This window comes from Panthera pardus, unplaced genomic scaffold (genome assembly GCF_024362965.1).
Source record: "Panthera pardus isolate Hobbes unplaced genomic scaffold, ASM2436296v1 HiC_scaffold_19, whole genome shotgun sequence".
In the NCBI taxonomy this organism is placed as follows: domain Eukaryota; kingdom Metazoa; phylum Chordata; class Mammalia; order Carnivora; family Felidae; genus Panthera; species Panthera pardus.
Window position 1 is genome coordinate 11,952,291 of NW_026526754.1, and position 26,845 is coordinate 11,979,135.

Sequence of the window (26,845 nt, forward strand, 5' to 3'; positions counted from 1 at the left end):
GTGTTACCATTTCTCTTGGTTTTCTAGACAGAAATTGAAAAATTGAGCTAGTAGATTTAGCCTGAAAGTATTATTTCTTGGTCCTGGCTATGCGATCATTATATGGAATTATGATACTTAAGTACATTGAGCTCTGTATCTGGAAATAATAGCAGGATTCAGGTAGAATTTGCATTATATTAGGAAGGTGTCTTGGTACCTCACAGACTCTTGGGTTCTAAAAGACTCTAAAGATCATCTGGCCCCACTTGATTCTTTTAGGAGACTTATCTAAATTATCTGTGACAGATGGCTCTCTAGCTCTCCATGAGCTATTTTCAGAGGCAGTCTGTTTCATTATTGGTATCTCTAATTATTAAAGTTCTTCCTCATTTTTGATCCAGGCTTACCTGTGTAACTTCTCCTTGTTCCTAGTCCTATTCTTTGGAGTGATCCAGAGTAAGTCTAATCCTTCTTGACACTGGAAGATAGAGATAGCTTGTTATACCCTTGTTATGCCCAAATTAATCCTTTAGTGTTCAGATTACATGGCTAGTTAACCCCTCCAGGATATAGGTAATTAGAAGTCCCTCTTAAAATACATCCTCCTTAGAAGAATTCTACCATTATACTGGGAAAATGGCTAATATTGCCATACCCCTTTGTGAATTTTTATTTTGACTGGAGATTAGTTGTAACTGACGTTTTTATTCTGAAAAGTTTATGTTCTATTTCTCTTAAATTCAGTATTTAGTTATCATTGAGGGTTTTAGTTCTTTGGTCATTCCTCCTGTAGTAGTTCTGAGTTTATGGATAAAAGTCTGCACTGTGCAGTCAGGAGGGGCCAGGTGGTTGTTTTATTTTTGTGTTTTTGTGCTCATCAGGATGATTTCCATTCCTAAATTATTGTTTTTGTGGAATGTTCCAATTGGATGGGGTTGGATGAGGGCCAGAGGTACCGGCGGTGAAAGAATTCACCGAAGGCAAAACAAAAGAGGTAAAAGTTCGTTGACTACACTGTAAGGGAGCAGCGGTCAGGACAGCAAAGGAAAAACTGTCTGCCACAAGGGAGTGGTAAGGGGCTATAGTTACAGGGTGGAATGAGGGAATACAGGGACATATGGAATTTTCCTTTTTTTGGTAATCTTAAGAACTGTGCCTGGTTGTAAGTGACCCATTGGTTGGTTAGGGTGTATGGCTTAATGAGCCTTTTTGCATCAGTTCTGTGTCCGTAGTCACCTGGGGCCCTAAAGCCTTGCTCAAGCTTCTGTTGCTCAAGCCTGTTAACTAAAAGCAGCCTCTACAATTCTGGTTGTTGTTTACATTCAGCTTGGTAGTATTAGTATTTTATGTTATCTTTACCTAAATCTTACTCCCAACAGTATTTTCTACTTCTTTAACCATAAAACATAGATGTCCTTTGTATCTTTTTGCAGTGATGGGAGTGTATCATGTTTCTTCTAATTAATACAATTCTTTTTTTTTTTTTTAATTTTTTTTTTAACGTTTATTTACTTTTGAGACAGAGAGAGACAGAGGATGAACGGGGGAGGGTCAGAGAGAGAGAGGGAGACACAGAATCTGAAACAGGCTCCAGGCTCTGAGCTGTCAGCACAGAGCCTGACGTGGGGCTCAAACTCACGAGCCGTGAGATCATGACCTGAGCCGAAGTCAGACGCTTAACCGACTGAGCCACCCAGGCGCCCCTAATTAATACAATTCTTAAGTTTTCTTTTCTTTTTCTTTTTCTTTTTTTTTAAAGATTTTATTTTTAAGTAGTCTCTACACCCAACACGGGGCTTGAATTTACAACCCCGAGATCAAGAGTTGCATGCTCTACTGACTGAGCCACTCAGGTGCCCTTAACTTTTCTAAATAGAATCCTTTTAAGACATAAAGACTAATGCTCCTCATGACCTTTGAACACACACATGCTTTCCTATACTTGTTTTTTGGTTGTTGTTTCAGACAGGGGAGATAATTCTATTTTTATTCTAATTAAAAATTGAATCCAATCCTAAGAATTGTTGTCAATATGTTATTGAACATTAATGTGAGCTATTTTGCTAAACACTTTCCTTACTATATAATATCTTGTAAGTAAATAAATTTAGGAGCAACTATGTGAGGTAGGTAATACTGTAATTCCCATTATATATGATGAGGAATTTAAGACTGAGGTTAACTAAATTTGTCCAAGAGCAAAACTGAGACTCAAACCCAGTCAGTCTGACTTTGGGATCTTAGGCTATTAGTCACTGTATTTATAACTGTTTCCTTCCTTCCTTCCTTCCTTCCTTCCTTCCTTCCTTCCTTCCTTCCTTCCTTCCTTCCTAAGTTCTAAGTGTATTTATTTACTTTGAGAGAGAGAGAGAGAGAGAGAGAGAGAGAGAGCGCGCGTGTGTGAGCATGAGTGGGGGAAGGGCAGAGGGAGAGAGAGAGAGAATCCCAAGCAGGCTCTGCACAGTCAGCACAGAGTCCAGATAGACACAGGGCTCAGTCTGATGAACCATGAGATCATGACCTGAGCTGAAACCAAGAGTCAGATGCTCAACTGACCGAGCCACACAGGTGCCTCTATAACTGCTTTCTAATGAAACAATTGTAAAAGGACTCTCTTGTTGTTATTACTGATGTAGCCCTTTCTATCAAAATTCACATTGAACATTTTGGTTTTTAAATATTTTGAAGTGCTTTAGGTCTGTATGATCTAAAATATGCAGTGTCACCAGAGGCCACAAATAATTACTAGACATTCTGACTTTACTTTAGCGTTCAGTTGGGACCACATAGTAGAATGATTTCTGGGGAATTATTGGGCTGTTGACTTCTAATTCTTGTGGAAGAAATCATCTCTGAAGCCAGTGGAAATACATAGTACCTGAGACATAGTAGGCAACTCAAAGACTATGTCTCTGACTATGTGTGTAATTTATATGAAATCACTTATGGCCAAGTGTGATCTTTTATATCTCATAATTTCACTACCTTTTGGGCCACAGGTTCTCAAAGCACCCTGTAGGAGTCCCTGAGACTCTTTGAGGAAGTACATGATGTCACAACTATTTCAAATCATAATAAGTTAATAATATTCTATTTTACTTACAGTCTCTCATGAGTTATAGTGAGGTTTTCTAGAGGCTACACAGCATGTTATTACAACAGATTAAATGTAGAAGCAGATCTGAGAATCTAGCTGTCCATTGAAATTGCCATTCTCATCACTAAATTTGTTTGATTTTGGAAAATATATTTTTTAAGAAGTTTTACTTACATTATCATATAATGGGTTTATTACTTTTAAAAATGAATAAATATTTAGAAACTTTTCAGCTTCTAATTCAGTAAATATCAATAGATATACCCCATGTAAAAAGAAGCTCTTTGGGGTCCTCAAGACCTTAGAAGGCTTCTGAGTCAAAACCTTTGAGCACCTCTTGTTTCGATTAGTTGTATCATATGATATTAAAGAAAATCTTGATACAGAAGTAAAACAAAATTTAAAACATTAAAAGGTTTTTAAAATTAAAAGAAGCATTTTTATTTCTTACTAAATACTTTTGTTTTGAATTGTGTGAGCAGGAGACTGGAACCTACTGAACGACCTCTTCAGATTGTTTATGATTACTTAGCCAGGCTGGGATTTGACGACCCTGCGCGCATACAGGAGGAGGCAACAGATCCTGACCTTGGCTGTATGCTTCGATTTTATGGTGGTAAGAAGTTTTTTTTTTAATGTTTATTTATTTATTTTGAGCGAGAGAGTGGGGAGAGAATCCCAAGCAGGCTCCATGCTGTCAGTGCAGAGGCCGATGTGGGGCTCTAACCCATGAACCGTGAGATCATGACTTGAACTGAAATCAAGAGTTGGATGCTCAATCGACTGAGCCACCCTCAGGCGCCCCTATGGTGGTAAGAATTTATCATTGGCTTTGTGAGTGTGTTAACTACTTTTAGGTTGGTCATTTGTGCCTCTCTTGTCTTCAGCTTTTCAAAAGTATTTTTGTAAAAGGTGTGTTTAAGTTAATTAATGTGGTTACAAAAAACAACAAAAACAATGAAGCGGGGTGTAGTTAAGGGAAGACTTCAAAGTATTAGCCAAAATATCTTTCCTTTTTTATTTTTGCTCTTTTTGTTCTAGTTTTTTTGCTGACTTACTAGAATTATTTTATGCCTTTGCAGAATCTTCATCACATCATGCTTTTTAGTATCAATTGTAATTTCAAGTTTCTTATAAAAATCATGAACTTCTGGATAGCTCAAGAATGTTGAGAGCTAGATGGTCTTTATTATATATGACTTAACATTTGATGACTCCATCTGTCAAAGCTGTATATTGTTAAATTTAGTGGGCTTGAAATCTAGGATTTTTTACTTTGTCTTCTGGTGCATTCCCCCCCTCCCCACCCCCATCAACTTTTTCACCTGGTCACTTCAATAATAAAGTTAGACTTATTAAAATTAAATACTTTTTGAATATTACTTTCCAAATATACATAGTCTACTGCTAATACTAATGGTACTACCATTGATTGAGTGCTTACTGTGTGCTTTTATGCTTGTGAATTACCCACTTTACTCATTAGAAACACCTTATGCTATAGGAACTGTCATCTTATTTAACAAATGAGAAAGCTGAGACAGAGAAGTTAAACTACTCGTTCAAGATCATACAACTAGTGACGGAGTCTTTTAACACCTAACAATTTTTAATTAATATGACCCACTTATCAAACAATTGAAACAATAACTAAATGATTTGTGTCTATAGGCAAAATTGTTTACTAAAATCCCGTGCTCTCATTCCTGAAATTACTGATTAAATTTCTGTATACTTCTTTTTTCTTTTTTGTTGTTGTATTTACTTATTTCTAAGTAATCTCTGCCTCCAACATGGGGCTCAGATTCACCACCCTGGTACCAAGAGTTGCACGTTCTTCCAGAAAGCCAGCCAGGCGCCCCTCTATATACTTCTTCATATAACTCTTGTAACATAATAAAGTTGTCACAAGCCAACTTTATTAAATGCACTTCACCAAAGATTTTGTGAAAAATAACAAACAAATAAAAACAAAATAGTGTTTTGTGATATGTTGTTCCTTAAAAGTTGGTATTATTTTATTTCCATTAATTTCTCTTCTTTGCTAGTTCATGGAAGAAAAATAGTTGCTAGGTTGAAAGTAAGTACTAAAATCCTTTAAGGTTAATTTGAGGAACACAACCCGTTTAAACCTATAAAACTTGGTTTAAAAAAAAAAAAGAGCAACTTGGAGCAGTAACATTCTCGTTTTGTGATTGTGGTTGAAAGTGAATTCTTCATTATATGTTTTATTCTGGAGTGAAAGTTGAGCTTTAAAGTGCCAGCGGGCTCCTGAGCCATGGAGATTGCATTTGCACAGCTGTTGGCATCCACACATTAATTTTCTACCACAACCTGATAAACTACAGCATGCCCAGGGTCTGCATATACCCTTAGGACGATATTTTTAGTAGAGTCCAAAAGAATACCAGTTTTTAGTGCTTACTCTGTTTTTTTTTTTAATTTTTTAATCTTTATTTCTTAAAAAAATTTTTTTAATGTTTATTTATTTTTAAGAGGAAGAGAAAGAGCGTGAGGGGGAGAGGGACAGAGAGAGAGGGAGACAAAGAATCGGAAGCAGGCTCCAGGCTCTGAGCTGTCAGCACAGAGCCTGATGCAGGGCCTGAACCCACAAACCGAGAGATCATGACCTGAGCTGAAGTCGGACACTCAACTAACTGAGCCACCCAGGCAACCCCGTACTTACTCTGTTTTTAAGGGGAGGGGGAGTCTTTAACAAAGAACATTTCCAAAAGTGACCTCTGTTAATTTAGAGAAGCTAGTATATTTTGAGTGAGAAAATTATGTTTGGGAAAGAGGTGTTTAAAGCTAACTATATTTGAAATTAGACAGTATATATATATGGCACAAAATACAAAAGTAAATATATATATATATATCAGTAAGTGTATTGATTATCTATTGTCTATGTAATGATTTACCTCAAAACTTAGTAACCTCTCAGGCACCTGGCTGGCTCAGTCAGTAAAGCATGTAACTCTTAAATGTTTTGTTTTGTTTTTTAAAGTTTATTCATTTATTATTTCTGAGAGACAGAGAGATGGACAGGAGAGAACACATGTGGGGGAGGGGCAGAGAGAGCCAGAGACACAGAATCTGAAACAGGCTGCAGACTCTGAGCTGTCAGCGCAAAGCCTGATGCAGGGTTCGAACTCGTGAACTGTGATATCATGACCTGAGCTGAAGTTGGACACTTTTTTTTTTTTAATTTTTTTTTTTTTTATTTATTTTTGGGACAGAGAGAGACAGAGCATGAACGGGGGAGGGGCAGAGAGAGAGGGAGACACAGAATCGGAAACAGGCTCCAGGCTCCGAGCCATCAGCCCAGAGCCTGACGCGGGGCTCGAACTCACGGCCCGTGAGATCGTGACCTGGCTGAAGTCGGACGCTTAACCGAATGCGCCACCCAGGTGCCCCTGAAGTTGGACACTTAACGGACTGAGCCACTCAGGTGCCCTAGTAAAGCATGGAACTCTTGATCTTGGAGTTGTGAATTCAAGCCCCACATTGAGTGTAGAGATTACTAAAAAACAAAAATAGATAAATAAACTTACGAAACAAAAACAAAAAAACAGTGACGGGATGGGGCATCTGGCTGGCTTAGTCAGAAGAGTGTGTGTGACTCTTGATCTTGGAGTCATGAGTTCAAGCTCCACGTTGGGTGTAGAGATTACTTAAAAAATAAAATAAATAATGCCTTTCTCCAATTCTATTTAAAAAAAACTTGATGATTTAAAATGAATAAATATTTATTATCTCATATAGTTTCTGTGGGCCAGAAATCCAGGAGTACTTTAGCTCTGGTTGGGGTTGCATGAGATTGTAGTCACTCTGTTGGTTAAAGATGTAGTCATCCAGAAGCTTGACTGAGGCTTGAAGCATCACTTCCAGCCTGGCTCATTCAAATGGCTGTTGGTAGGTCTCAGTTCCTCACCAGCTTTTGGCAGGAGATCTCAGTTCTTTGCTTTGTAGACCTCTGTATAGGGCTGCCTGAGTATCTTCATGCCATAGCAACTAGCTTCCCTCAGTGATGAGACAGATGGACGGACAGACACAGACACACATACACACACACGCGTGCACCTACACACACACAGGGAGGCCTCAGTGTTTTTTATGACCCAGCCTCATAAGTCACAGACATTTTCGTCACCTTCTGTTTAGTAAAAGTGAGTCACCAAATACGGCCCACCCTATAGAGAGGGAAATTAGGCCCCAACTTCTGGAGTGAGGACTATCAAAGAATTTGTGGACATATCTTAAAACCATCACAAAAAACATGCTTCCCTTTCACCATGTTCCTTTAACGACTCCCATTCCTGAATCCAGAGACAACCACTGTTAAGGAAAGATATGTGTGAAATATTCTCTTAAAGCAAATAGCTTAGTAGTCATCTTTAAATATTTTGTGTGTAGAGTCTTTGATGAGTAAGGTTAGTTAGAATACAGTGTTATATGAGGCCAGGGTCATAAGGGCCAAAGTTCAAACCAGTTAATGTTGCTGTGCTTGCTGGGTCTAAAAGGTACCCAGTTCGCCATTATGCAGCCATTATGTAGATGTCCATTACCAGTCTTGCTGGAAAGGGAATTCTGGGGAAAAGTGAGTTAGTGGAATGACTGGCTCAGTGCAAATCATGATAAAAGCTGTGGAAATCATACAGTTGACTAAAGATGAGTAGGTAGCATGAACAATCACAGAAATTAAGAGAGCATGTTAATGAACTCTGTGTATGAGGAAAGGGAGTCTACAAGATGTGATTTGCTAGTGAAGTGGTAGTTTGGGGACTCTGTGGCTCAGCATGAGTCCCAGCCTGAGCATTTCTTTCTGTACCATATTCTGTGCACACATTGTTTAAGACCATTTTTTCCAAAGAGCATAAGCACAAACAAATGAAGCCAGATACAAAAGAATCACATGGTATGTTTCCATTCATTTAAAGTTCAAAAACAGCTAAAACTGAGCCATGTTGTTTAGAGATGTATGGCAGAACTGCTGTCTGTCCATCAAAATCTGTTCTTTTCTTCCATAATAAGAGAATTAGAGTTGGGCACATTGCTGCCCAGCTATACCTCATTTCCCTGCCTTTCTTGCAGCTAGGTGTGCACATGTGACACACTTTGCTTCAGTGGTATGGAGTGGAATTGTTGTGCCACTTCAACACACCATTCCTAAAACTTCCCGCGCACGCTTCTCAGTGTCCTTCTGCTCTCCCATAGGCTGGGATGGCAGTCATCAGAGCAATATTGGAAGTCATGTGTTGAAAGTGATAGATCTTCCCTCAGCCTGAGTTTCTTGACGGAGGTGACCCCTGGAAACCCACAGTGTCTACTCTAACAGAGAGTTAAATTTCTCTTGTGCTTGAGCCATTATGTGCTGTTTGTTATAGTAGTTTATAACCTGCTATAACTAGTATAGGATACATACATAAGTGGCAGAAATATAAGGAAAGCAAGGACATTATTATTATAAAAGTTAGGAGAGTGGCTGACCTCTAGGGTGGGGGAAGGAGGACATGATTCCTACAAGTAGAATTTTTGAGTCAATACATATATATATTTAAAATTGTGACTATTCCTAAATTGCACAGGCGATACTGATGGATGCTTTCATCAGTAGTGTTTGAGAGTACTCATTTCCTTGTCCCTTTGCCAATATCAGGTATTATTGTTAAAATTATTCTTTGTCCTAAATTGTAAAAAATACTGTCTCATGTTAATTTGCATATTTTAAACTTTATTGTTAAACTATAGGAGTAATATATTAAAAAACATTTCATCATCCTTATACAATTACATTTATTATGGTACATTTCCTAGTCATATTTTATATACATATTTCACATTTATAATCATTGTGTCCATATATTTTTCCTTTGTAAAAAATTTAATTACACAAGTAAAATGTGGATATAGTTTGATTATCTAAGTGTTACAATGTCTTGTAATCATTATCTATAGTGTTTCAATCTCTTATACACCTCCCAGGTCAATTGACTGCTTAATAGATAACCACTGCTATCAACTTGGTGTATATGTATTCAGAGTTTTCTAACTTATATTCTTATCTAATAGGTATTTGTAGAAATATATTTTGTTTACATAAACGGTATTATTTGATACTGGTCTTCATGCTTTTTCACCCAACCATATGTTTTGGATCTTTCCTTAGCTGTCTTCTTCTTCTTCTTTTTTTTTTCTTTAAGTTTATTTATTTTGAGAGAGAGAGAGAGAGAGCAAGCAGGGGAGGGGCAGAAGAGAGGGAGAGAGAGAGAATCCCAGGATCCACAGGATCCATGCAAAGCCTGACGTGAGGCTCAGACGCACAAAACTGTGAGATCGTGACCTGAGCTGAAATCAAGAGTCGGATGCTTAACCGACTGAGCCATCCACGTGCCCCTCTTTAGCTGTCTTCTATATACATTTCTCTAAGTTGCATAGCACTGAATATCATGTGTGTATTATAGTTTATGTCGCCATTTCGCTGGTGATAGACGCTTACCGTATTTCCAGTTTTGACTATTGCAAACAGCATTATAATAAAATTGCCCTTTGTGCCCTTTTCTTCAGAGGAGATCTGTAAACATGAAATTAATGGGTCATTGGATATTTGCGTTTAAAGTAATAATACTATTGCGGAACACCGTATATCCCATCAGTATACCAGAGTACCACTTTACCCACAATATCACCTTTTAATATTATTAGCATTTAAAATTTTTACTAATCTGATAGATAAAATGATGGTCTCCTTGTTTGAATTTTTCTTTCCCTGATTACTAATGTGGTTGAATATTGCTTGATATTTTCATTGGTTCTTTAGATTTCTTTGAATAACCCATTGATATTTCTGTGCAAATTTGTGTTTGTCTTTTTATCATATTGATCTAAAGGATGTTTATATTCTAAGTATACATCATTTGGATACTGTATTTGTGGCAAAACTTTTTTCCAGCCTGTAACTTGTCCTTAAGTTTTATTGTTTTTTATTCTGCAGAAGTTTTAGTCAGATTTTGAGTCTTTTTCTTTAATGTATTTATATTCCTTCCTTATTCTAGCTCATAAATGTATTCTATATTTTCAGTACTTTTATAATTTTAAAATCTGCATAAGATAGGGATGTAACTTTACTTTTTCTCAATGGGTAGGTAGCCATTTGTCCCAACAACATTTATGGAAGAGTTCATCCTTTTCCTACTGACTTGAAATATTATCTTTATTATTTTTAAGTTCCTATACAGGCAGGGGTCTATTTTTAGACTCTATCCTATCAGATTGATCAATTTGTACTGTGCTAATACCAAAAATTATTTTAGTTAATATATCTCTATGATATATTTTGATAGCTGATAGGGAAGCTACCTTACCACTATTCTCTGAAAAAGGGAGATCTCTTGAATCAGGGAAGCCTTTATGAAGAAGTAGTATTTGAGTTGGTTCTTTAAAAATTGACAGAATTTCATTAAGCCGAAAGGAAAAGGAGGACCTGGGTTGGGAGATTAGACACTTCAGTGTTCTGTGAATCACAGATAATTTGAGTCCAGATTGTTCTGGGCATTGAGTTCAGTATCAGGAGCTTAGTCTTTGTTTGGCAGATGATAGCAGGAAGTGAGAGCATCCAAGTGAGCCAGAGAAGGTGAAGCTGGGACCAGTGTGGACAGTAATTCAGATGTGAATTAATAGGGGTCTGAAATGGGGAATGGGAAGGAATTGTTCCTGTGAGAGACTTTTTGAAGGGATAATCAGTAAGAGTTGATGGCTGATTAAAAAGGGGAGTTGAGGAAGGGAACCTAAGAGTTGGAGCTGAAACTGAGTTTTTGAGCCTGGCTGACTTCAGGACAATATCAGGACTTGAGTTATGAAAAGGATTTGTTCATGGGGATGGTGATGACTTGGTTTTAGGAATATTTCATTTTAAGTGGTGACGAGTATCCTGTTGAAGGTGTCTGGCAGGTAGTTGGAAATGTGGAACCAGAGTGTAGGAAGTACAGATCTGAGAGTCGGGTACATGGGGATGTTAAAGCTGTGTAAGTTGTTAAGATACCTTTTTTTTTTTTTTTTTAAGTTTATTGATTTATTTTGAGAGAGAGAGCACCTTTGAGCAGGGGAGGGGCAGAGAGAGAGAGAGAGATTGAGAGAGAGAGATACCCAAGGAGGCTCCACAGTGACAGTGCAGAGCCTCATGTGGGGCACGAACTCATGAACTGTGAGATCATGTCCTGAGCTGAAATCAAGAGTCAAGTGCTTAACCAACTGAGCCACCCAGGTGTCCCGGAAGATTAAGTTATCTTGAAAAGAATCCTTGTATGTAGGAAGAGAAGGAGGCTTAAGGCAGGCAAAACTTTCATTATAATAACTAGCATTTGTTTAATTCCCCTCTATGCTGAATGCTTTATCAAGTGCTGAGCGCTCTGTTTCCTTGCTTCATGTAATCCTTATAGTCCCATATGGAGATGTTACTATTCCAGAGAGGCTATAACTTGCCCCAAATAACAGAGCCAGGAAGCAGATAAATCTGTTTGCTTCTAAATCTCACCCTTTTAACTTCTAAGATACTCCACCATTTAGTTTTTGGAGAGAGAGTTTAGAGGAGTATGAGGAATCCATAAAATGAGACCTAGGAAGGGTTAGGAGTCATCTCATCCAACTCCTTCGTCTTAATCTCAGGAAACTAAGGTCTGAAGATGTAAGGGGATTTGTTGGGGATCATGAAACCCAAGGGTGGCATTGCTTTAGCCACCACTGCTTTGCCAAGTTTTCTAGTGGAGTACTTCAAGTAGTTTTCTGTGTTGTATGGGAGCCTACTGCAAGTTTGAAATTTGTTCTGAGCTTTCCTATTTTGTTCTTTAAATGGAAGTAAATATTTTATTTTTACCTCCCAACCTGTTAACCAGTGTTTATTTGTTTAACTTTTTATTTGGAGCTAACTTTAGATTTTCAGAGCAGTTGGAGGGATAGCACAGGGACCTCCTGCACATCCTTCATGCAGTCATTTGAATTGTTCCCATATAAATAGTGCTTCCATTTTCTCTGGCTTCTCTCAAGACTTTTTCTTTGTCTTTAATTTTCAGCAGTTTGATGATGTAGTGTCTGGGCTTGAATGTCTTTGGGTTTGGGGTTCACTAGACTTCTTGAATCTATAAGTTTGTATTTCACTTGGGGAGTTTTCCCCTATTTTTTCAAATAATTTTTTAGCATTGCACTCTTCTCTCCCTTTGGCTCTCTATCCCTCCGTTGAATTTTCATTTTTGGCATGCTGCTTGGGAACACATCCCATTTGTATACCTCAAGGGTGAGCCCAGGGGTTCATAGGGAACTTTATGGGGTCATTTTCCAGAGCTCCAATCTCTTTGTGATTTCCTGGGACTTTATTTAACCTGCCCTCTTGGGCATTTCCTACAACTGCATCCACACGGTCCGGCCCCCAGTGAGACCAAAAATTCAACAAGTTTTCCGTCCGCTGTTTTGGGACTGCAGATCTTCCAATCACAGAAGGAAGTTCACACACCTCAAAGTTATAGGTGCCTGTGTCCCCCACTGTTGCAGCCCCTCCTGGAGGCTGGGACTTGAGAAAATGAAGAAAAGGTGGGGGAAGGGAAAATGAGGGATTTCTCCCACTCTCTCTGAGTGTTCGCAGACCCTTTTAACACTCCTCAAGGCAGAGCTTTCCACACCAATGCCTACTTCTGGCTCTTGGGCTTTCTCGAGTCCTGAGCTGGGAGATGTCAGAGATGGAAGAATGATAAACTTACTACACTACTGCTTAACTTACTACTGCTTAGGTTGTATTTGTAATTATGTTATTTTTCCCTAATCTGCCTGCTACTGTTTACTTTTTGGGGTCCTCATATAGCGGCTCCGTGCATTCTGTCCAGGTTTTATAGGTGTATTTAGTGGGAAAGACAGGGCTGGGGTGTGCTTTCTCCATCTTACTCAGACTCTGTATGATTTCTTTTTTAATAATTTTTTTGTCTGAGTATCATTGTGATCTCATGGGCTTGTGTATATTTGTTGTGACTCATTTTGGCCATTACTGGTTGTGGGTTTTTTTTTTGCTCAATTTCTCCCTCGTGGGAGCTTTTCACATTGGCTTTTGTCCTTCCAACATGACCCCAGTTTTTGATACACCCTGGATTTTCCATTAAGTTCTGGCACAGCAAGATGTCCTAAGTTCATCTTTTCATTGTCTGAATCAGCCCAGGAATAGACTTTTTCTAAGGACTCCTGGTTCATATTAATGAAAAATGATATTGAGAGATTATACTCTGGGCAGTAGAAGAACTCACTGCTACAGGGTTGCCCTTGATCGTTTTTTTTTTTTTTTTTTAGCAACTTTTTAAAATTATAAAAACAATCTACTTTCTTTATAGAACATTTGGAAGTATACATACATGAAGAAATGAAAATTATCCCTAATTTTCCACTTAGAATCTTGGCTTTTGAGATTGTAAAACAATTTTTTAATTAGAACTGTTACACATTTCTGAATACTTATTAGAACTTTTTCGTTCTGTTTTTTGTCACCTTTCAGAAGATCAGAGACTGGAGGCACTTTGGATGTCTAGCAAATACTCCAAAATTAATAATAAAACAGAATGTTGTTTCGTGTATAAATAACTTATCCAAAACAAAATTTAATGTTTCCTTCTGAGAGTGGTGGTGTATAGATTCAGGAGTTTTCTCTGTAATAAAATAGAACTAAGGCAAAGAAAGAAGAGACTCAGAATTATCTATCAATTGTTAAAACATCTTTTTCGTGTAAACTTGTAAAAAGATCATTAGGCAATTTGGAAGCCTGTTAAACTATTATAAAGTCCCATTTTTACATAATTTAGCCAACTTTGTAGTAGGTGATGCTGTTAACCAAGATGGGGAATCTAAAATCAATTAGCATTTTGGGGCGAATCATGAGATTTAAAAAACAAAAAACAGTTTTATTGAGATATAATTCACATACCATAAAATTCACCCTTTAAAAGTGCTATTTAGTATATTCAGTGCTTTTTAGTATATATAGAGAGTTATGCAGCCATCACCACAGTCTAATTTTAGAATGTTTTATATCACTGTAAAATGAGACCCCATATCCATTAGCAGTTATTCTCCATTCCCACTTCCAGTGCACCCGGCATCCACGAATCTACTTTCTGTCTTTGTGGATTTGCCTATTCTAAACAATTCATATAAGTGGAAATAATATATACTTGACTTTTTGTGACTGGCATCTTTTACTAAGCATAATGTTTTCAATTCTCACCCATGTTGTAGTATGTATCAGTACTTCGTTTCTTTTTATGGCCAAACAATATTCCATTGTATAGATGATGCCACATTTTGTTTATGCATTCATCAGTTGATGACATTTTGGTCATTTCTACTTTTGGGCTATTTTTGTGAACAAACATTTGGGTATAACTATTTGTGTAGACGTATGTTTTCACTTCTCTTGGATAAAGCCGTAGGAGCGGAATTGCTGGATCTTATGGTGACTCCATGTTTCAGCTTTTGAGGAACTACCAGACTGTTTTCCAAAGTGGCTGCACCATTTTATCATCACCCCAGCAATGTTTGTTTACATCCTTGCCAACACTTATCCAGTGTTTGTTTTTTTCGATGAACTCGTATCTTCTTGTGGTTTCGATTTGCATTTATCTAGTAACTAATGAGATTGAGCATCTTTTTATGCGCTTGTTGGCCTTTTATATATCTTCTCTGAAGTAACACCTATTCAGATTCTTTGCCCATTTTTTAATTGTGCTACTTGTCTTTATTGCGGAATTGTAACAGTTCTTTGTTCTGGGTACAGGTCTCTTATTTGGTATACGATTGGCAAATATTCTTTCCTGTTTTGTGAGTCATCTTTTTAATTTCTTGATGGTGTTTGTAGAAGCACAACGGTTTTTTGTTTTGTTTTTGTTTTTGGATGAAGTCCGTTTATCTATATTTTCATTTTTGTCATTTATACTTTGTTTTAAATCTTTTTTTAAAGTTTATTTATTCTGAGAGAGAGAGTGTGGAGGGGCGGGTTGAGAGAGAGGGAGAGAGGGAGAGGGAGAGAGAGAGAGAGAGAGAGAGAGAATCCCAACCAGGCTCTGCACTGTCAGAGTCCGATGTGGGGCTTGAACCCACAAATCTCGAGATTGTGACCTGAACCGAAATCAAGAGTCGGACGCTTAATCAGCTGAGCCACCCAGGTGCCCCTGTCACTTATACTTTTGTGTTGATACTTAAGAAACCTTTGCCTGGGGCGCCTGGAGTGGCTCAGTTGGTTAAGTGTCTGACTTCAGCTCAGGTCATGATCTCGCGGTCTGTTAGTTTGAGCCCCATATCAGGCTCTGTGCTGACAGTTCAAAGTCTGGAGCCTGCTTCAGATTCTGTGTCTCCCCCTCTCTCTGCCCCTCCCATGCTCATGGTCTGTCTCTCTCTGTCTCTCAATAATAAATAAACATTAAAAAAAAAGAAAGAAAGAAACCTTTGCCTAATCTAAGGTCACAAAATTTATTCCAGTGTTTTAGTTTTAGTTCTTACGTTTAGGTCTACAATCCATTTTGAATTAATTTTTGTGCATGGTGTGAGGTTAGGGATCTGACTTTATTCTTTTGCCTGTGGTTATCCAGTTCCAGCACCATTTGTTGACAAGATTGTTTTTTTCCTACTGAGTTATCTTGGCACCCTGCTCAAAAATCAGTTGTCCATAAGTGTAGGTGTTTATTTGTGAATCCTATTACAATGCTGTATGTCTATCTTTATGTCAGTACTGTATTTTTTTTTTTTAAGTAATCTCTGTACCCAACATGGGGCTCAAACTCATGACCCCGAGATTGAGAGTTGGATGCTCTTACCAACTGAACCAGCCAGGCACCCCGAGTACTATACTTCCAATTTTGTTCTTTTTCAAGATTGTTTTGGCTATTCTGAGTCCACTGTATTTCTATGTGAATTTTAGGATCAGTTTGTCAGTTTCTTCCATGAAAGCAGCTGGAATTTTAATAGGGATTACATTGCTGTAAATCACTTTGGGGAGTTTTGCCATCTTAACAATATTTAAGTCTTCCAGCTCATGAATATTGGACGTCTTCCATTTATTTAGGTTTCTTTTCATTTCCTTCAACTATATTATTTAGTTTCACTGTACAAGTTATGCACTATTCTTTTTGATGCAGTTAGTTTCTTTTTATTTATTTACTTTTATTTTACAGAGAGAGCGCACAAGCAGGGAAGAAGGGCAGAGGGAGGGAGGGAGGGAGAGAGAACCTTAAGCAGGCTCCATGTTCAGCACAGAGCCTGACACAGGGCTTGAACTCATGATCCTGAGCTCATGATCTAAGCTGAGATCAAGAGTTGGATGCTTAACCGACTGAGCCACCCCGGTGCCCCAGATGCAATTCGTTTCTTAATTTTACTTTTGAATTGTTTATTCCTTGTGCATAGAAATACAATTTATTTTTTTAAAAATTTTTTATTCTGCAACCTTGCTGAAATCATTTGTTGGTTATAATTGTCTTTTTAGTGGCACACTTAGGAATTTCTGTATACAAGATCATATCATATGCAAATAAAGATAGTTTTATTTCTTTCTTTCCAGTCTGATCCTGGAAATTTGAGGTAAATGGGAACATCTGTTGGACATGACCAGCAGACAGTTTGATATGTGAGATTAGAACCAAGGGAAGGGAAGATTGGGACAGGAGATAGAAATTTGAGGGCCATTATCATCATATGAATAGTACAATTTGGAGGCTGGAAACAAAATTGAAGTAAATTGAGTAAATAGAAGGTGAGGTAACAGAGATAGCTAATAAAGAGGCACAAATGAGAAGAAAAGAGCCTCAACAAGGTAAACTTAGAGTTTGTCAAAATATATTTTGTGGACCATCTGCATTTAAACTACTTGGAATAGATGTTAAGAAATACATTTTCCTGGGGCGCCTGAGTGGCTCATTCAGTTTAGTGTGACTCTTGATTTCAGTTCAAGTCATGATCCCAAGGTCTTGAGATTGAGCCCTGTGTTGGGCTCCATACTGAGCCTGAAGCCTGCTTGTTTCTCTCTCTCCCCCCCTCTGCTCTTCTCCCCAGCTTGTGGTCTGTCTCAAAAACAAAACCAAAAAGACATTTTCCTTTGTTACATCCTAGGCTGTACAAATTAGACACTCTGTGAATGGGTCTCAGCGTCCTTCAGTTTAAACTGTTGTCACATAATAACTCTTGGGCACACAGAAATGGGAGAATCGCTGAACTGAAGGAATTCTACAGTTGAGACTGAGAGGGTATGGGAGAAAACTTGAATGCTTTTGTAGCTTTGAAAAGAACAATAAGGAGGGTGGAGTTGAAGACTGAGAAGAGACAAATTCTCGGAGAAAGGTGGGGTTTAGAATATAGATGAAAGGCCTGGCCTCACATAGAAGGAGAAATGGCTCTCGGGTAGGGCTAGTGTTAGCCTACAAAGTTTGAGACCTTTTTTTTTTAAATGTTTTTATTTATTTTTAAGAGAGACAGAGACAGAGACAGAGCACAAGCTGGGGAGGGGCAGAGAGAGAGGGAGACACAGAATCCGAAGCAAGCTCCAGGCTGTGAGCTGTCAACACAGAGCCCGACGCAGGGCTGGAACCCATGAACTGCAAGATCATGACCTCAGATTGACCTCAGTCCCCATTTCCTCAGATTATATGTGGGAAACACATAGTTAAAGGGGCATGATACACAGGTTCCATAATCGTGTAATAATATCAGGTATGGTCTAATTTTCTCTATTCCCACTTTATTGCTCTTTGCAGTATCTCATAATAGTGCTGCTCCTGTTCGTTCCTTTGTAGAGTTACTTGTCTGTTTTTAGCTGTGCTTTAATCAACAACCTGTCTGCTCTCATAATGTGCTGTTTTGTGCACTATATCTCAGCCTTAGGAAGATTTCTGTTGGGGAGGGAGCATACTAAAAAAGAAAGATCTTGTATGATATGAGCTTCTGCTACCGTGATTGGGATAGTTGACTGAAATATCAGCCCTAAGCTTTTCTGCACAAGAAGCAGGAAAATGGAACAATGTGTACAGAAGTAGAGTGCTTCCATAGTTATTTATTTCTTCCTTCTAGAATAGACTCGTCTCAACAGTAGTGGCTGTCACTTACTCAGTACTTCTTTTGTTACCTAAAACTATGCTCCGTACTTTAAATTATCTTAATTTTTTCATAATGAAATTCTAAAGATAAGTAGTATTAAGATCCAAACTGTATAAATGAGGAAAGTTAATCTCAGTGAAATTAAGTAGTTCAAAGAAACAAAAGTAAGTGGCAGAACGAGGATTTGAACTCAGGTTTACGTGTCTGGCCCCCAGGTCTATGATCTTAGTCACTTTGCCATTTTGCTTTTCTCTGTGTTCATGGGAAATAGGACTGTGTTAGAAGAATAAATAATGGCATCCAAAATAAAATCTTGTTCTTAGCCCCAAATTCACAGTACTCCCGTTGTATAACTTCAGCGATGGGTAACATTTTATGACTGAGATCTTACTTTGTAATACTTATATTGGTCACTTAAATCTGTAAACAAGGTTGCTGTGTATTGACACACAATACTTTCTTTTTCCCTTATAGTAGTCTTATACTAGTTTAATTGTGACTTCTGAATTTTTTTCTTCTGTTTTGTTTTCTTTTCAGAAAAACCATGCCAGATGGATCATCTGGATCGAATCCTTCTGTCTGGTATCTATAATGTACGCAAGGGAAAGACCCAGCTGCATAAGTGGGCTGAACGCCTAGTTGTTCTCTGTGGTACCTGCCTCATCGTTTCCTCAGTAAAAGATTGTCAAACTGGAAAGATGCACATTTTGCCTTTGGTTGGGGGAAAGGTAAGACTCGTAAAAATGGAATTATTCTTCTTTTGTTTGATCTTCTTCATTAAAATCACATATGCTTTTCAGCACTTTCCTCACATCTTTTTATTTTTTTATTTTTATTTTATTTTTTTTGAAGATTTATTTATTTAGCTAATTTCCACACCCAACATGGGGCTTGAACTCATGACCCCAAGATCAAGAGTTGCATGCTCTTCTAACTGAGCCAGCCAAGCGCCCCTCCCCACATCATTTTAAAGAAGCAAGTACGAGCATGTGTAAAGATTACACTGTAGAGGCATCTGGGTGGCTCAGTTGGTTGAGCGTCTGACTCTTGACTTCAGCTCAGGTTACCATCTCATGGTTCATGAGTTCAAGTCCTGCATCTGGCTCTGTGCTGACAGTGTGGAGCCTGTTTAGGATGCTCTCTCTTCCTAAACGGTCCGTGAGTTCGAGCCCCGCGTCGGGCTCTGTGCTGACAGCTCAGAGCCTGGAGCCTGTTTCGGATTCTGTGTCTCCCTCTCTCTCTGCCCCTCCCCTGTTCATGCTCTATCTCTCTCTGTCTCAAAAATAAGTAAACGTTAAAAAAAAAATTAAAAAAAAAAAAAGATTGCATTACAACGTTGTTTTTTAGAGTTGTTAGGTCCGGAAGAAGCCTACTCAGCCTAATTTAAGCATAAAACTGGTTTATTTACATCACAGATTCTCTGGGAGGTCAAAAGGTATCCATACCACAAATTTCTTTTCTTCTTTTCTTTTCTTTTCTTTTCTTTTCTTTTCTTTTCTTTTCTCTTCTCTTCTCTTCTCTTCTCTTCTCTTCTCTTCTCTTCTCAAAATATTTATTTATTTATTTTTGAGAGAGCACAAGCAGGGGAAGGCAGAGAGAGAGAGAAGGAGACACAGAATATGAAGCACACTCCACGCCCTGACCTGTCAGCACAGAGCCCAACGTGGGGCTTGAACTCAAGAACTGTGAGATCATGAACTGAGCTGAAGTCAGACGCTCAACTGACTGAGCCACACAGGTGCCCCCATACCCCAAATTCTGCTGCAGAACCCATTTGTTGATGATACCTCTGCCTCCACTGCTAGCCACTGGATGCTGCCATCGGTAACACCTGGGTAGATCGAGGATGCTGCCCTGCCAGCTTCCCGCCAGCATCCATTCCTTAAACAGATTGTCTCCAGCTTCTCCTTTTCCCTCATTTATACTAAAATTCAGAGTCTGGGATGGTCACAAGCCCCTCTCCAGCAGCCAGGGAAGCACACTATTTCTTGTCTGTACTAGAGAATTCCCCACCCTGGGCAAGGAGTTCAGCTGCAAGTCCATCAGACTGACAGATGACTGGAAACAGATATATTAACATTTATATGAAGCTATACCTCATTTTGTTTCTTTTATTTTTGATTTTGAATATCATAAAACAGTCTGAATTTGAGAGAGCTTCCAGACAAAACTTAGTGAATTCATGCGTTGAAACACCCAATCTGCTCCAGGTACACAATACATCATCTATATATAGGTAAAATATATATATTCAAAAGGTAAATATACAGTTTTAAATATACAATATTCAAAAGGCACAGTTGGGCTTAGGAATGTAGAATAGAAGTGCATGTGGTGAAATGGTCTGAATCTGAGGGCCTGCTGGGTTCTGGGCCTGAAAGGTTGTGGCAGCCCAAATGTGTAGCTCCTCTTAAGTATTTGGGTTTAAAAGTCCTCTACTTATGAGGGGAACCTGGCCCAGGCTTAAGTAAGAGATGAGTGGTATTCTGCCCCTGAAGGACTGCTGGAAAAAACAAAAACAAAACAGCCCAAAACTGCTGTTAACCACTGACTGGAACCAAGTCTTGTTGTCGCTATTGTCCTAGAGAGGTGGAAGGACCCATTTATGTGGCCCATAACCAGGAAATGAATAAGCTGCCACTAAATGAATGTGTATACTTCAGTATCAACCAGGAGGCAGAAACCTACCACTTAGCAATATAAGACCTGGTTCTGGTCTTGGGGGCTGAAGGACAGAATGAAGAAAATAGGTTAAAAAAAAATGCCCCCCCGCCCACCAGAAAGGAAGAGAGAGAGAGAGAAAGAAAGGAAGGAAGAGAAAGAAAGAGAGAAGGAGGGAGGGTGGGAGGAAGGAAGGAAAGAAGGAAGAAGGAAGGAAGAAGGAGGAAAGATGGAAGGAAGAAAGAAAAAAGAATACAACAAGGGAAAGTAAATTCAAAGGGAAGTTTTAAGAAATAAGAAACAATGATGAGTGCAGACACTGATAAAATATGGTGGTAAAGTTAATATTAATTGTAATAAGTTTAAACTTTTTTTATATTTTAAATATAAATTTAAACTACTAAAGCTCAAACTACCCTGAGTGATATTTAAGATGTGGTGGTATGTTTAATAAGTAACATGTGATATAGTCTTGGAATAAGCGGATAGAAACACCAAATAACGTTCAACTTCATTAGAAAAAAAAGTGTGAATTAAAAAATGTTAAGGACAGCCACTAAAAAAAGTAGAGTGGGAAAGGGGCCTCTGGGTGGCTCAGTCATTTAAGCATCGGACATAGGCTCAGGTCATGAACTCACAGTTCGTGGGTTCAAGCCCTGCATCGGGCTCTGTGCTGACAGCTCAGAGCCTGGAGCCTGCTTCAGATCTGTGTCTCCCTCTGTCTCTGTTCCTCCCCCACTTGCACTCTGTCTCTCTTTCTCACTCTCTCTCTCAAAAATAAAGGTTAAAAAAAAAAGTAGAGTGGAAAAAGAGAATATAAAAAGTTCTTTGATGCCGGGCGCCTAGGTGGCTCAGTCAGTTAAGCATCTGACTTCATTTCAGGTCATTATCTCACAGTTTGTGAGTTTGAGCCCCACATTGGGCTCTGCATTGACAGCTCAGAGCCTGGAGCCTACTTCAGATTCTATTTCCCTCTCTCTCTGCCTCTCCCCTGCTCGTGTTCTCTCTTTCTCAAAAACAAATATTAAAAAAAAAAAAAAAAAAAAAAAATTCTGTAATGCTAAAAGAAGACAGAAAAAGAGTGGAGAAAAAGGAACACAATGATTAGCATGGTAAATTATCACAAATTATAGTGATAGAGGGGTACCTGGGTGGCTAAGTCGGTTGAGTCCAACTTTGGCTCAGGTCATGATCTCACGGTTCGTGGGTTTGAACCCCGCATCGGGCTTTGTGCTGATAGCTCAGAGCCTGAAGCCTGCTTCAGATTCTTTGTCTTCTTTTCTCTCTGCTTCTCCCCCACTCATGCTCTGTCTCTCTCAAAAATAAATATTTTTAAAAAACCCACAAATTTTAGTGATAGAAACATATCTAAATCTATCAATATTCATAATAATTGTGATTGTTAGATTCTTATTTAAAATCTTAGTGACCACGAGATCATGACCTGAGCCGAAGTCAGACGCTTAACCGACTGAGCCACCCAGGCGCCCCTCCTTTGCTTTTTTTAAACAGCTTGATTGAGATTTAATTCATGTACCATATAATTCACCCATATAAAGTGTACAGTTCAGTGGCTTTTAGTGTATTCACTGTTTTGTGACCATCACCACATCACCCTGAAAAGAAACCCTGCACTACTTAGCCATCATCTCCCCATTTCTTCCCTAGTCGTGGGCACCTACTAATCTACTTTCTGTCTGTACAGATTTGCTGATTCTGAAGACTTCATATAAATGGAATCATACAGTATATGGTTGTGACTTTCACTTCACATAATCTTTTCAAGGTTCATATAGTGTGCAGCAATATCTTCTGTTTATGGCTAAATAATATTCCACTGAAATATACCACATTCATTGTTTTTACGCATACCTGTTGATGGATGGACATTTAGGTTGTTTCTCCTTTTGGGCTATTATGAATAGTGCTGCTCTAATTCATGTGTAAGTTTTTGTATAAATGTATGTTTTGAGTTTTCTTGAGTGTATATGTAGGAGTGGAATTGCTGGGCCACATGGTAACTCTATGTTCAACCTTTTGCGGAATTGCCAGACTGTTTTCCAGAGAGGCTGAACCATTTTACATTCCCACTGCAGTGTATGAGGGATCCAGAACCTGCTAATACTTGTTATCCAACATTTGTTATTTTCTATTTTTAACTTTAGCCCTCCTAGTGTATGTGATGTGGTGTCTTTCAATTTTGATTTGCATTTATCTAATAAGTAATGATGTTGAACATTTCATGTTATTACTGGTCATTTCTCAAGTCTTCTTTGGGGAAGCATCTGATCAGATCTTTTGCCCCGTTAAAAAAAATTTTTTTTAATGTTTATTTTTTGAGAAGAAACAGAATGTGAGCAGGGGAGGGGCAGAGAGAGAGGGAGACACAGAATCTGAATCAGAATCTCAGAGCAGGTTCGAGGCTCTGAGCTGTCAACACAGAGCCCAATGTGGGGCTCGAACTCACGAGCTGTGAGATCATGACCCGAGCTGAAGTCAGACGCTTAACCGACTGAGCCACCCAGGCGCCTCTCTTTTGCCCCATTTTAAAAAATTGACTTATTTTTCTTGTTACTGTCCTTTGCTCTCTGACTAGGATTTTTTTTTTGTCTTGGTCCTGGTTTTCTTGCCTCCTCCTCCTCAGGTGGAAGAAGTGAAGCGACGGCAGCACTCCCTTGCATTCAGCTCAGCGGGAGCCCAGGCTCAGACCTATCATGTCAGCTTTGAGACATTGGCTGAGTGCCAGAGATGGCAGCGACAAGCGTCCAAGGTGATAAGCTGTCAAATGTCTTGATGTGGTGATAAGAATGTAAAAGCCCAACAGAAATGTATCTTGAAGCTGAACTCACTCCAAAGAGAGTGAATTGTAATTCTTAGGTATCTTCCTTTAGGCTCCTCTAAGTTTATAATGAATGAAATAATAGAATTCCACCCAGTCCTTAACTTATTATTTATGTTTGCATAGTACAAAATGTATTCAAACATGTTTTCAGGTGCATTTTACCTTTATACCATCTCTCTGGGAAGAATTGAGACACAATAAGATTCAAATCACTTTCCCTCCACCACTGTGGTCAGGGATAGATGGAGCCATTCCCTAATTCCTAGACTAGTCCTTCTTGGTCTGAATATATTTAGTACAGCTGTGATGAACCACTTTAAATTTGAACTTATTATGGGACATGACCTGTGATCCTGTTACAAACCATTGTTCCGCTATGCTGAGGATAATTAGCTTTTCAGCATAATTTCTGCTTTTTAATCTTTAAAGATGCAGTGCTCTAAAATTATATTGCAGTTTCCAAATTTTCTTGTTCTCCCAGCTATCTTTGCAGAATTTTAGCACTTTTTTCTTTGTGGAACTAAATAGTTGCATAAAGTATTGTTTTAGTATAATGAGATGCCATAAAACATGAATAACTTTTCTAGTGATTTTGTTTGGTTTTTAGACCAATTTTCACAACCTATCTTTTATTAGCAGACTATTATAGAAATAAAAACTTGTTTTGGTTTTATTGAATTTTCTGTACTTCTATTGTAGTGGTAATGAAATCTGTTCTGAATAAACTAATCTCAGTTTTAAATAGCTGTTCCATTCTTTTGACCTTATAAGAGAAGTTAATATTTTTTGAGCACCTTTTGCATACTAAGCAGTGTGCTGTGTGCTGAATTTATTTTATCCTCACAACAGAGGAAGAAACTGCACTAGTAAGTAGCAGAGCCTGTGGGTACAAAAGGCCATGGCTTTCAATATCACACAGCCTGCCAAAGTTTTGTATAGTTCTTTTGAATCATCTTAACTTCTTGCATGAAATGTTAACTTTTCCCCTTTATGATTTTTTTTTCCTTTTACTTACAGACACTTTACAGCTTACACCATTGTGTGTTTCAAGCAGCTTAATGGTTTTAGGAAAAAGGAAAAATGAACTGGTTTTTATAAATGAGTAATTGGATCTCATTACCTTTTTTTCTTTCCCATTGTTAAAATTAGCACTTTTTTTATAAATGGCATTCCTTCCTTTGCTGGGTGAGAGACATTTGTTCTGCTGCTCTAGCTGAGATGGCTCTTCTCCTTGACCCTATTCAGGTGGTGTCCCAGCGCATCAGTACTGTCGACCTCTCGTGTTACAGCCTTGAGGAGGTTCCTGAGCATCTCTTCTACAGTCAAGATATCACCTACCTCAACTTGCGACACAACTTCATGCAGCTGGAAAGACCAGGGGGCCTTGACACTCTCTACAGGTATGTGGAGAATAGGTTTCCAGAATAACTTACTCAAACCAAATCGTGATCACTGTCTTAGTTGTACCTGAAGGTGAGCATGCTTATCATCATACACATATTTGAAAATTTTCTCTATTTTGAAAAGGAGTAGAATTTTTATTTATGCTTTATTTATGCTGTTTTCTTTTTTTTTTTAAGTTTATTTATTTTGAGCGAGAGAGAGAGCGTGTGCGCACAAGTGAGGAAGGGGCACGGAGAGAGAATGTCAAGCAGGCTCCACACTGTCAGTGCAGAGCCTGACACAGGGCTTGAACTTACAAGCTGTGAGATCATGACCTGAGCCAAAATCAAGAGTCAGTCGCTTAACCTACTGAGTCACCCAGGCGCCCCTATTTATGCAGTTTTCTTACTCCCCCTTTCCCTCCATAAGACAGGAGATAGATGCAAATATTCTGTTACGGAGGCCACAGTGTGCTGCCATTGAGCTAGACAATCTTGTTATATAATTCACTGATAGTGACGCCTGATCTGAAGCCAGGGTAAATTGAGAGATTGAGTGTATGGCAAGTTTTTGAATCCTAAGTATCAAACTTAAATAACTTAAAGGAAATAGGCCTAATTTCAAGAATTCCACTCCCAGTGTGGGATTTTTATCTTTGCTGTGTGCCTATTAACACTAGCTTCTAAGCCTTAGACAACTATGAAACTTCTCCCCTCTGATAAAGGAACCATTCCACTCCTTAGGGACTATGGCCCATATATTTTCCATCTTTGTTAGAATATATTCCCCATTCCCTCCCTCCACCCACGTTACCACCCTCCTCCCTTTGAAAATGGATGGAAGAGGATTGCTTGGGTGGCTCAGTTGGTTGAGTGTCTGACATCAGCTCAGGTCATGATTTCACAGTTTGTGAGTTTGAGCCCCACATCAGGCTTGCTACTCTCAGTGCAGAGCCTACTTTAGATCTTGTTTCCCCTCTCTTTCTGTCCCTCCCCCTCTTTTGCTCTCACTCTCATAAATAAATAAAACATTAAAAAAAATTTTTTTAAGTAAATATTTGGTATAACTAATTGTCTGGGCTTGTGAGCAAGGGAGAAATTGGACATTAAAGAATTCAGATTACATGGTGATTAGAAAGATAATACACATTGAAAGTACGTATTTTAGGGACACCTGAATGGCTCAGTCAATTACATATCTGACTCTTGATCTTGACTTGGGTCTTGATCTCACAGTCGTGGGTTTGGGCCCTGTGTTGGGCTCCGTGCTGGGCATGAGGCCTACTTAAAAAAAAAAAAAAAAAAAAAAGTACATATTTTACTTAATAATATTTCTAAAATAATTTTTTTTTTAATTTTTTTTTTACGTTTATTTATTTTTGAGACAGAGAGAGAGCATGAACGGGGGAGGGTCAGAGAGAGAGGGAGACACAGAATCTGAAACAGGCTCCAGGCTCTGAGTTGTCAGCACAGAGCCCAATGCGGGGCTCGAACTCACAGACTGCGAGATCATGACCTGAGCCGAAGTCGGTCGCCCAACCGACTGAGCCACCCAGGCACCCATTTCTAAAATAATTTTGAGAAAGCACTGTATTTTTATCTCATCTGATGTGTTTTACAAAGTTTTTTAGATTTAAGCCTATATTTAGTAATGAGATAATACTTTTAATTATATTGTTATGTAAAAACAATACAAGCTATCATTTTAAGTGAGTTTCTAGCATTTACTAGTGTTTTCTTCTGAGTTGCTGTGAAAATAGGGTTTTATCT

General features: G+C 38.5%; 1 protein-coding gene across 4 annotated transcripts in view; it reads left to right on the forward strand.

The window, feature by feature from the left end:
• The window catches only part of PHLPP2 (PH domain and leucine rich repeat protein phosphatase 2), a 75,886-nt gene that overhangs the window by 15,146 nt on the left and 33,895 nt on the right, over positions 1–26,845 (forward strand). For 3 of the 4 annotated variants that reach the window (XM_019455364.2, XM_019455366.2, XM_019455367.2), the window contains exons 3-6: positions 3,562–3,695; positions 18,728–18,918; positions 23,496–23,621; positions 24,939–25,093. In XM_019455364.2, the coding sequence (XP_019310909.2) occupies positions 3,562–3,695; positions 18,728–18,918; positions 23,496–23,621; positions 24,939–25,093 (606 nt within the window). Of the gene's footprint in view, positions 1–3,561; positions 3,696–3,732; positions 3,892–18,727; positions 18,919–23,495; positions 23,622–24,938; positions 25,094–26,845 lie in introns of those variants that run through there. The other variant, XM_053906619.1, reaches the window with a different exon arrangement.